This window comes from Chionomys nivalis, chromosome 2 (genome assembly GCF_950005125.1).
Source record: "Chionomys nivalis chromosome 2, mChiNiv1.1, whole genome shotgun sequence".
NCBI lineage: Eukaryota > Metazoa > Chordata > Mammalia > Rodentia > Cricetidae > Chionomys > Chionomys nivalis.
The window spans coordinates 740069-752847 of NC_080087.1; the positions used below are offsets into that span (position 1 = coordinate 740069).

General features: G+C 35.0%; 1 protein-coding gene across 1 annotated transcript; it reads right to left on the minus strand.

Annotated features, from left to right (window-relative positions):
- Positions 1-9377: 9377 nt before the first annotated feature.
- Positions 9378-10361, minus strand: LOC130870054 (olfactory receptor 5T3-like). Its single transcript, XM_057762629.1, is given in 1 exon segment — positions 9378-10361. A coding segment is annotated over 1 exon segment (969 nt). The 5' UTR covers positions 10347-10361.
- Positions 10362-12779: the final 2418 nt, after the last annotated feature.

Sequence of the window (12779 nt, forward strand, 5' to 3'; positions counted from 1 at the left end):
TTTAAAAATTAAAATAATGATCACATTCAGCATTCGGTAAGATATTTATATATCTAAAAATGTGGCAAATCTGTCATAATGATTGTAGTAGTTTGATAGGACTATTATTTTAACACACGATGCAGTAACTGCCTTATGCAGAAAATAACAAAGAAATACTTGAATCCATGGAAGTTTTGCATGCAATGCCTCCCTTGAGCCATAAAGTAATATGAGCAACTCTTATCTGTTTTATGACCTTGACAAATTCCATCCTTATAACTCTGCTATTGCCAGAGAATAGCTGATTGTGTGTGTATATAAACTAGAAACTTTACAGAACTATAGAACAATAAAAAGAATTAGAAAAAGCACTGAGTGAGAGATTCATTCACCCTCAGACATCTCGAGTCCTTCACTGGCTATTGCTTCTACCCTGAACCTTTTTGGGTTTTGGACTTTTGGGCTGTACACAAAAGGTTCTCCTTATAACCCCCCGTTACAACTTTTAAATTAACCATTTGTTAAAGATTTTACAAACTTTTAATCATATCCATCTTCTTAAAAATCTTCATGTACAGAACATTTGCATAACAGTATTACAAATCTTAAGATACAAGTTTTAGAGAATTAAACTAAAATGAAAAATAATATTAGATTAGTAGCAATAATCCTCATTGGTAATAGTCTATCTTTTTGTCCTGTTTTGCTTTCTTTTTTCTGTCACATATTCAGGTGGCTCATCTGGTACCTGACAGATTTTGGAGGAAATCTTTAAACAAACACATTTTGTTATAAAAGATGCAGATCTATAAACCAACTCCTGAGCCAGATTTTCAGTGAATAGGAGCAAGCACCATAAAATAACAATTTAATAATATCCTTACCTAAAAAAAAAAAAAATGCCTGAATTGCTGTAGAACTGAATCCAGTAAGCTAAGATCAATGAAGGCTTTAGACCCAAACTGTAAATGACACTTCAAAAGCAAGTGGAGAGAAACATCATCCAAGGAATTTGTGAGCCTATTCTCCAATCCCCGCCCAACCCTACCCCTGCTCTCTCCCCTGTCTTGTCAGGTTTTAACACCCAAATCTTCAACAAAGTTACAAATTTATCAATAATAATTAAAAGGCAAAACATTCACAGAGTCATGGGGGAGGAGGATGAACCAGAAAAAAAAAATAATAAAACAGGTAATCCAGTGGAGATAGGGAGAAAGCTTGGAAGTAAGGAGAATCTCTGCATTGCCCTGATCAGTCCCAGTAGTTGTAAAAGTCCAAATAATGTTGGGACCTAAGGTACTAGTAGGTAGGAAATTGGAATGGTTATCTAAGGGATTCTGAGGACAGATTTTATTACAAAGACTGCAGCTCTGAAAATGGGGAAATGGGTTCAATGAAGAGGCCCAGTCATAACCTTAAAAAAATGGCTAGGATATTCCCCAACCCCAATAGTAGCAGGAGGCTGCCAGACAGTCCCTTCCTCTGACTCAGAGATCCTTTGCACAGATCAAAGTGGAAATCAAATTAATTATTGCTGGTTGTTGATATGCCAAGCCATCAGTGAACTAAAAGGTGAGTCGGTTGCTGGTAGAGTAGAAATGACGGATAGGGTCTCTAAAGGAAATCACAGACAATAGCAGTACTTATCCAAGTCAATGGACTTATATAAGAATTTTTCTGCACAGAGGATTTTGACATTCAGTGACAGAGTAACACAATTTTTTTATTCCAATCTATACCTAGATTTATGCGCCAAGGAAGTTCTAATGGCATAAGTTATTGGACTTCTAAACTTCAGCAATTAGATAATTTTATAATTTGAGCAGCTATAAAGTAAGGTAATAAAGGTTATTGGATATAATAAGAGCAATATTTGTCTATCTAGAAAGGAAATTGATGCACAATTCCAATTTGAAGATGCAATCTGTTAGCAGAATGGTCATCTAGGTGGAGGAAGAACATTGTATGGAAACAATATATAGTAGGTAGATCTAAATACAACAGCTTCTTAGAGAAAAACTGTTTCCCTTTAAAATCTGGAGTAAATGTCAAACCTCAGCTGTAGCCAACAATCCTCTAATTGGACTTAATAGTTGCTCAATAAAGAGTAAACAAGCCTGGAGCTGGAAACCCAGTTAAGTACTCGGTGCTAATGAAGTGATTGGCTATTGGAAGAGAACCTACAACTACTAACTTACTATACCAGCGTAGTCCCTAACAATAAACATTTATCCTTCCACCCACAGACAAAGCAGTTTTCACCTTCATTGAAGACATTTCTCTTTGCAACAAATGGAGACAATTATAGAAAGCCACAATCAATCGAAACAGAGAATTGTAGAGTCCCAGTGAATGCATCTATAAACATTCCCACATCCAAGGGTGTTGTAATAAGGGCAGCAGGGCTGCGTCCCTGGCACCAGGCCGCCCACATGGCTTATGCCCCAAAATAATTACATGGAAACTGTATTCTTTTAATCACTGCCTGGCCCATTAGTTCTGGCCTCTTATTGACTAGCTCTTACATATTGATTTAACCCTTTTCTAATATTTTGTGTATACCATGAGCTGGCTTACCAGGAAAGATCTTAACCTGCGTCTGTCTGGAGTGGGAGAATCATGGCAACTCCCTGACTCAGCTTCTTTCTCCCAGCATTCTGTTCTTTCTACTCCTCCCACCTAAGGGTTGGCCTATCAAATAAATGGGCCTAGGCAGTTTCTTTATTAATTAACCAATGAAAGCAACAGATTATAAAGAAATCATTCCCACATCACAAGGGTCAGATAACATTGAAGAGCAGAGAACAAGAGAAACAAGAGCTGTATAAGGACAATATCAACAGACATGCCCAAAATGCAGTGAAGAGCCCGTGAGACCTTGAACTTAGAAAAAGCACAATAGGCACTTGAAGAGACCTGGTAGTCAGAGATGTGATCTTTCCTTGAGAAAACCATAACTTTTGATCATCCTGTGTCAAAGGGCCAGTCCTTACAACTTAATACAAGTATCATTGTGGGAACCCAACAGAAAGACACACACACACACACACACACACCACATACACACGCAAATTGACACACAACAAATAATACTCATGCATATATAAAGACACAACAATTAATATTCAGGAATATACCTTAATATTATATATGTATATGTACATATAGGTATACATATAGTGTGTGTATTACTACATATTTGTTGTGTATGTGTGTGTTTATATACCCATGTGAAAGAAATTAGTATAAAAAGATGATGTGAACTTTAAAGAAAGAAGGGAGGATCTCTGTGAGTTCGAGGCCAGCCTGGTCTACAAGAGCTAGTTCCAGGACAGGAACCAAAAGCTACAGAGAGACCCTGTCTCGAAAAATAAAAAAAAAAAAAGAAAGAAAAAAGAAAGAAAGAAAGAAAGAAAGAAAGAAAGAAAGAAAGAAAGGAAGGAAGAAAGAAGGGAGGGTGTCATGGAAGAGTTCAGAGGGAGAAAAGCAAAAAAGTTGTCATTCTATTAGAATATCCCAAAGGGAAATAAATTAGAAAGTGAGAATAATTGAACAGAAGAAACAAAACGTGGGCTGATCAAATGATTCAGTGGATAAACGGATATGATAACAGACAACATCTTGGGAGAGCAGCAACCTGAGAAGGAATACAAGGAGTGGGATGGAAAGGAGGAGGGTAGAGAAATTGATTCAGACAACAGTCTTTAGAGCATTCTCTTATCCAAGTTCCCTAGGAATCTCGGAACCATCTCCAAAAAAAAAAAAAAATGATAATTTTGACCTGGATAAGTTTGCAGAGGTTGGGAATGGATGAGGGAAGTTTCCCATCACAAGATCTAGACGTATAGAGTGTCTCAGAAATGTGTCTCAATTTCCCAAAAGACAAAATTTTACTTCTCTGAAAGTGTAAGGAGTCAAGTCTAGCAATCACACCCAGGACTCATCCCACGAGTTTTTTGTTGCTGATGAAAACAGGAGGGGCCAGAACTGATTTTTCATTCTTAAAGGGTTGACCACCTGAAAGCATTGCATTTGGTGAATACAGTGGTAGTACAAAGAACAGGATGCATACTTGAGTACATTTTTTTTCTTTGAAAAATGCTCACTTTGGAGAGTATTTTGCTAGATGGTATCTTTCCTAATTTCTGTATTGGTGGAACTCTCTTTTCCTTATTTAACCGTAAAAAGGCAGCATTCTCATTCACATTTTCCTTATAATAGATATAGCAAAGAACAAGTAGGGACCAAATACCACAAAAAATGACGGGGTCTTTTCTGATGTCCATGATATCACTATCCTCAAGAAAGTGTGAACACACAAAAAAGAACAGACTAAGCAGGCTGTATGTACAGTTTTGTGAATATATACATATATGTGTGTGCATAATTAGATATTCTATATTATTTCATTATTATATATTACATTACTGCACAATATATATGTATATACAATAACCAAAAAAAAAAAAAAAACAGGCTATCACTGTGATAGGGAGACATGGGAACAGTTAGGGGAAGGAAAAAAAGGTTCCTTTTCAGATTCCGGGAGGGAACCTAAAAGGAGAGAAAGCTACTTAATTCTATTTCAATTAAAAATTAGAAAACAACAGAAAAGAGAGGGATAACAAAAATTGACAGCTTCCAAATCCCAACATGTATCACTTCTTAACACTCTGTCCTAAAGAACTTTGGGGAGGCATGGGCTGATTCAGGCAGTTTTTTACCTCTGGATTTTCCTACAACATAGAAAAAGAATACTTAATGAATCTACTTGGATTTTAAGAGAATCAAAATTCTCTTTCAGTCTGTTGTTCAAAAATATACCCAGTGACAGGCAATTCTGCTAGCTTTGATTGGGACCCTGAGCAAGTAAACCTCAACTAATGAAAGGCCATGAACTCTATGGGCCTCTTGTAAAGTTATTGGTCAGTGTGATACATTGATTTGCCTTATACAAGATAGTTTATTACCATGCTCTTGTTTTTTTCCAGAACTCCAAGGTAAGGCATTTGTGAAGCCACAACATATCTGAATCATAGGACATGGGAAAATCATACTGATACTAAGATGGAAATTTCATGCTTACTGGGTAGCCTTCATAGTCTTGTAAGTTACTGTGCACTACCTATAAAGAAAAGTAATCTTACTCAGTTACCAACACTGTAAGCTACGATAATGGCTGCAGTGGAAGTATATGCCCTTCGGTGCAAAAAAAGGCATGAGTGTTACGGGAGTAGTTTACCACATCTGAATAGAATCAAAGCTAGTCTACCAGCTGGAACTCATGCCTTGTACTGTTAACTGTGCCAAAATCTTGTAGTTGTCTAGGTCACAATCCTTAGGGGAAAATGTAAAACTATCACAATGTTAAATGGATACAGAAATAAACTGTCCCTTAAATAATTCCTTTTTATCCTTAGGTAGTGCATCTCTCAAACCACACAAAATAAAGATATTTTTGCAGTAGATGAAAATAAATACAAAGACCCATAACTGGTCATTGAGTGAAGCATGATAAATAAAAACTCAGAGTCAGAAATTGGAGTTCAACCTGAAGATCTGTAGACCAAAACAGCCAGCCACTGGCTCTTACCTCAAACTCACTCTGAAATGGTTATCCTGCTTCCCAAATCTCAGAATGAGACTGTGTATCTAAGAGCCATTTCCTCCCATTTTATAATCCTCTCCGTGGCTGGGATTAAGGACGTGCACCACCATCATTAAAGGTATGTACCCCCCAGTTTCTATGGCAACAAGTGTGGCTACTAGGATTAAAGGTGTGTGTCATTGTGGCTACTGAGATTAAAGCTGTGTGATACCATAATCTGGTCTGTAAAGCTGACCAGAGGGACAGTTTTAGTCTCAGATCTTCTGGCAGTCTTTAAATTAAAATACAACTGAAAACCACTTCAATTGAGTAGGTAATAAGACATATCAGAATTCTTGGCTTTAAATGGAATATCTGTATCACAACCACTTTGATCATGGGACCAATATCAAGGAAGATGTCAGAAAGCTTGTAAAATCCAGAATGGATGCTTACAGAGGTTGTGATGCCTGCACAAAGTCAAGGAGATAAAAGATCAGGATGGATGCAGGAAGGACACAGTAAGTCCCACCAGTACCTCAGAATGACAGGGATTGAAAATCAGTGGCTTTTAGTAGAAGAAGGGTCAGATTTCTTTAGGTATACTGCCCTTGAGAGGCTTTTCATGATCCAATGGATTGCCCTACACACATGTGAATACAGGCAGTACTGGATGATATCAGGGTGCTCTAAATATAAGTACATGACATTGAGAGGAAAGGGTGGTACTGGGAGGTTAGAAAGGAATTGGTGGGGAGATATTGGTATGATTTGATCAAAATAAAATGGATGCAAGTAAAAAAATGGTAGCACCTGAATGAGATAAAAATCAAGAATCTAAAAAATAATGGAAAGTTTTGATTATAAAATGATTCATATATAGAAAAATATGCTATGAGTGTATATGTTCCCAGAAATGTATGTTATTATTATATATTTTATAATTATGATTTAAAGTTTAGATATGAAAATAGTGAAAAGATAAACTGAGGAAAAAAAAGAAACTCAGCAGTAATTTAAGATAGCAAACAAGGTCGGTGAGGTTCAAGACATATGACGTGACCCCTCAAATTGTTTGAAGTGTCACCAAGTCCTGCTGTTAGGAGCCTTTTCCAGTCTCCTAAAGATTTGGAATGTGCAGCTTTTGTAGCAATGGCATCTTGTCATGTGTGGAGTATGTTTTGAGAATTAGCTTATGGTTTGTTACAAGTGTGTAGTAGATCTTCAGCATTTCACCATAAAGTACCAAGTTGCCATATTCTTGAACTTCCCATGATGAAATAAAGGTGTTTTCTAATCCAGAAACCCATAGATTTTTGTGTGCTCAACAGCATTCCATCACTCAATACACTTTTCCCACCAAAACTTACTTGACAGTGGAAACAAATGGACTGCTCTGCATGACTGATAAAATGAAATGAAAAACCAGTATCACATAATCATTTTCATAGATCTCAAATTCACAATTTAACTTTCAAAGGGAATAAGCTGTTAAATATATAAATACATATGTGTGTATATACATATGTATGTGTGTTTGTGTGTGTATGTATGGGTGTGATTTTTTTAGCAAGAGGCCATGAATTTGAAAGAGAGTGAGAAGGGACATGTGGCATGGTTTGTTAGGAAAAAAGGTAAAGGACAGGGCTGTCACTATACTACAATCTCACAAACTAGGAGAAATAATTTTAACAATGATGAAAATCATAGACCAGGGAGAAACAACCAACCAAACAACCAACCACCAAAAAAGAAAGAAACAAGCAAACAATGCAGGCTTATGAAATGATTAAGTGGATAAAGGTGCTTGATAACAGGTAAAATCTTGGTACTGACAACCTGGGTTTTATCTCTGTGATAGCAATAGTGGAAGAAAAAAAAATAGATCCCTGTCCCCAAGCTAGCTTCTGATTTCCTCCCGTGTACCGTAGCATGCAAAGACACAGAGACATACAATGAATAAATGTGACAAACGATTTTTAATTATAAAATTGTGATTAGACTTTTTGATTTATTTAAAAGAAAGAATAAATCTGGAGGTAAAGCAGTGTTTCACTGGAAGAAATGTGAACTCCTCCACAAATTCACCACTCAAGTGGGTATGCTGTGAGAAATTTTTCTGGAGAAAGTATGCTATGAAAATCCTAACATAAGGCACTAGATTTGGGACTGTTATATAATGCACACTGATAGTTTACCATTTGATGTGAGAATCATATAATCACAGGGTCCTGAATACTCAGTTTCTACTGGTGAGAAGAAACAACCATGTAATTGTGGCAAAGGACAATATTCACATAAAAACATTTATTATATATTTTACTAAAGTAATTTGGTATACAAGACAAAGCAATCTTTTTTAAACATGGTACAAGAGAAAGACAATTGATGCTCTTGAATTAATTTCTAATACAGAAGACAACACTAATTAAACTCATGACATGTTTGCAATTTGTAGCCATGTACAGTTCATGTAACCTGGATTAACAACTTTATATTTTTTCAGTTATATATTTAATTTTTTAAAATTCTTTATTGTATAATTATTTTTATTTTTAGTTATTTATATTTTATTTATTTATTTCCTCCTGCTCCTCTGTTAAGACTAGACTGTCATTCTACATCACTCATGTTTGTTTTCTGTATGGGTGCATTTATTTCTTTTCTGCTTGAGAGTTATGTGTTGAGTCATATCTATCTATGATAATGTATTTTACAGTGTAGTTTAGTATTAGTTGTCAAAGCAATTCCATAGTGATGGAGGTGATGCTGTAGTTATTATATTTGAGGCAAGAGAAGAGTTGTTTAACATGCTAAGGGACTTCATCAAGGTCATCAGACATCTAAGGAAAAGAGAAAAAAGAATCCTTTGTGTGTTTACTGTCAAGTCTTCCAAACTCTACTTGCATATTTAATTCTTGCTTACACCTCAGAGACACCAGATAGCCCTTTAACAATATAATTTATATTTAGAGAAGCTTTACATTTGCTCCTGGATTGGGAGGATCAACATAGTAAAAATGGCAATTCTACCAAGGGCAATCTATAGATTCAATGCAATCCCCATTAAAATCCCATCAAAATTTTTCACAGATCTTGAAAGGACAATAATCAATTTTATATGGAGAAACAAAAAACCCAGGATAGCCAAAACAATCTTATATAATAAAGGAACTTCTGGAGGCATTACCATCCCTGACTTCAAACTCTATTACAGAGCTACAGTAATGAAAACAGCGTGGTACTGGCATAAAAACAGAGCAGTCGACCAATGGAATCGTATAGAAGACCCGGATTTTAACCCACAAACCTATGAACAACTAATTTTCGATAAAGGAGCTAAAAGTATACAATGGAAGAAAGAAAGCATCTTCAACAAATGGTGCTGGCACAATTGGATGTCAACCTGTAGAAGAATGAAAATAGACCCATATCTATCACCATGCACAAAACTCAAGTCCAAATGGATCAAAGACCTCAATATCAATCTGAACACACTGAACCTGATAGAAGAGAAAATGGGAAGTACCCTACAACATATGGGCACAGGAGATCGCTTCCTATGTATAACCCCAGCAGCACAGACATTAAGGGCAACATTGAATAAATGGGACCTCCTGAAACTGAGAAGCTTCTGTAAAGCAAAGGACACTGTCATTAAGACAAAAAGGCAGCCTACTGACTGGGAGAAGATCTTCACCAACCCCGCTACAGACAAAGGTCTGATCTCCAAAATATATAAAGAACTCAAGAAACTAGACTTTAAAAGGATAATTAGCCCTACTATATTTTTAAACGTGTATGTTAATTATAGACCAAATTTTCTCCACAATTTATTCATTGCCTCTTTTACATCTTTGTTCCTTAGACTGTAGATGATGGGATTCAGCATGGGAATCACAATGGTGTAAAATATTGACACTACCATGTCGTGGTTTGAGGCATAGCTGGAACTTGGCCTCATATAACTAAAGAGGATCGTACCATGGTAAATAGACACTCCAGTGAGGTGGGAGCCACATGTAGAGAACACTTTTCTTCTACTCTCAGCAGAGTGCATGTTCAGAATGGCAAAGAGAATGAATCCATAGGAGATCAGAACAATCAGGATGGTAGTGATCTCAATCAAGCCCACCAAGTATAAGAGTAGAAGCTCATTGATATGTGTATCAGAACAAGAGAGAGCAAGCAATGGTGGAATATCACAGAAAACATGCCTAATTTCATTAGATCCGCAGAAGGACAGACTGAAAGTGGCCACTGTGTGTATAGTACCATGCAGAACTCCGCCAGAATAGGAAGCTATAATGAGTGTCACATAGACTCTGGGTGACATGTTCACTGCATACAGAAGTGGGTTGTAGATGGCTGCATAGCGGTCATATGCCATTGCTGCCAACAAAAAGCATTCTGTGGTCCCTAACGTAACAAAGAGAAGCATCTGTGTTGCACATCCAAGGAATGAGATGGATTTATCTTCTTCCAGGAAGTTGACCAACATTTTGGGGGTAACAGCTGTAGAATAGCAGGCATCCAAGAAAGACAAAACACTAAGGAAGTAGTACATGGGGTTGTGTAGCCGAGAATCCCCAATGACCAAAACAACCAGTCCAAAGTTTCCTATCAGAGTGAAAAGATAGACAGCAAGAAACAGTAAAAATAGGAGGACTTGCAGTTCAAAGTCATCTGTGAAGCCCAAGAGTATAAACACGGTAGCTTCTGTCACATTCTGAAAGGGATTCTTGTGGACATCCATGGTTGATGCCAATCATTCCATTTTGATTTTGAGTTATATATTGCACACGAAAAGTCTCATATAATAGTTTCATTATGTCTATGTTTGGTCTTTAAGGCATAGTGACCTCGTTGGTAATAATGAGGTGAACAATGACAAGTAATTTTTAGGAAAGCAGACAGATGTCACTATATAAAGCAAAAGAAAATGATAATTATGCTTACTTATCAAATAAATTTATAAAGTTAAACATGCAGCAGTTAAAGTAGTATTTTTATCTAAATAATTTTCTATAACTTTGTTCAAATTATTGTTTTTAAATTTCCATTCTTATTATATATTTTTCTTTTATAATACTATATATATATACATATATATATGTATATATATACATGTATTTCAATATCTTGAAATGAAAGAGAATTGTATCACACTCCCAACCTTTCTGCCCTTTCTTCTCACAGGTATCTTACCTCTGAATTTCTCCCATGTTTTCCTACCAACACTCTAAACTTGAAAATCTATTTTTTGCTTTATTATTGGTCTTACAAATATATTATTTATGCAGAAATATATAAACAGAACTTCTGGGCCAATTTTTATTGTTTGTATATATACACTTTCAGGGAAGGCCATTTTGCATCGGACCTCCTATGAGAGGCTCCTATCTGGGAGAGGCTAATTCTCCCCCAGGTGGGATTCCAAGAAAATTTTGTCTCTTTCATTTGTTACCATTGATATTACCATTGGTCAGGGCCTGTTTGAGCAGATAATTTGATTTTCAAAGACTCATGAATAAACGGGTAAATTCAAACTATTATAATGGAAAGTTCATATCCGTGTAGTAGTCCTTGTTATGCTACTAGCATATAAAATATTATTTGTAAATATTTATGATTTTTAAACTTGAGGTTCCCACACTTCTATCACAGGTAAATTTTAAAGTGAAATGTCTTGGCAAAATTCAAAAAAAATATTTTAAAAATCTTGTTATCTCTACTGAAAATCTCAAGAAAACAAAATTCATCAAACATAATAAACATTCATGTAATTTCTTCACAGTAGTTTTTTTTTTTCTGCTGTCACAGACTAAGAGTTTATAAAATATTAAAAACAGGTACACAAGGGGACAGGAATGATTCAATCATGTAAATATACACATTTACAATATGCATGTAATATAAAGTATGGTAAAGTTTGCCAAATTAAATTGAACATTTATATCAGTATGAGGAAAAAATAGAATTCCTGTAACTTTAGAGCAAGAAGGGAATCATGTAGGCACCTTATCCCAGATGTATGTCCAAAGTCCATGTGAGTGTTTTGTTCTAGTGTATAGATGAATTTTGCAATGTTACTAAACAACAAAAATTGTTTGCTCATTACTTTCAAGATTATATAGTAAGATATAAAAATGCAGTGAGATTTAGTTTGCATAAACACGGATAATTTAAAAATTAAGATAGGAATCTAGGGAGGTATTTTAATACAAACATTGTCTTTGATGGCTATCTTAATACTAGCCTATAAAGTCATCTGATCATTTAACTGCATGAAGATGCAAGGTATGCAAGTCATGGGCTTAGAAACACACGCTTAAAATATTCCTCTTAATTTCTCTTTTCTTTATCTCTCAAGATTGGTAAAGGAATTTATTCAAAAATGTTTACTGAATAGGAAAGGGGCAAATAAGAAGTTATTACATTAAAAGAAATACAGTGAAAAAGCCTAATAATGCAAATGAGGTTCAAAAATTATTAATACTTTACTGAATAAACATAACAAAATACAGGTTAATTGCAATGCACTAGAGGAATGTGACCTATGCTATAATTTTATAAATTTGTTTCTCCTCGAAGGTCTAAGATAAAGCAATTTTAAAAGATTAAGAATTGCATTCAGAGTCTGAATCCGGATGTTAGAGTCTCTTAGGCTCCACTGAAAAACAGTGTGTACTTCAAAATGCTAATTAATAATCTCACTTGACTCATTTTACCACATGAACACAGAGAATTATAGAAGAAAGATTTTTTGTATCCATCATAATATATTTCCAGAATAAATAATTTGCAGTATACATAACTATGAACTATAAATTCTAAAATTTTATTCCTATAACATATAACAACATGCTAAGGGAATATAAAATGGTCTTTAAAATAAAATATTAAACAATTACTGAAACAAGACTCTAAAAACTTATGTATCATATCTTATTTTGAAATTAAATACAATGACTCTCTAAATTACTGTAAAAGAAGACTCATATATCTGTCATGCATTTTGGACTGGGAATATGTCAGTATAATAATATAGATTTTCTTAAACTATTGTAACATTTTGACCAAATATTTTTAGTAAATATTGTTTTGATATTGACTGAAAAGCAAGTGTATGGTATCTGAATTGATGTAACTTTTATTTCCAAGCAGATTTTATTAGAGCATTAAGTGAAAAATTGTAAAAAAATTAGAC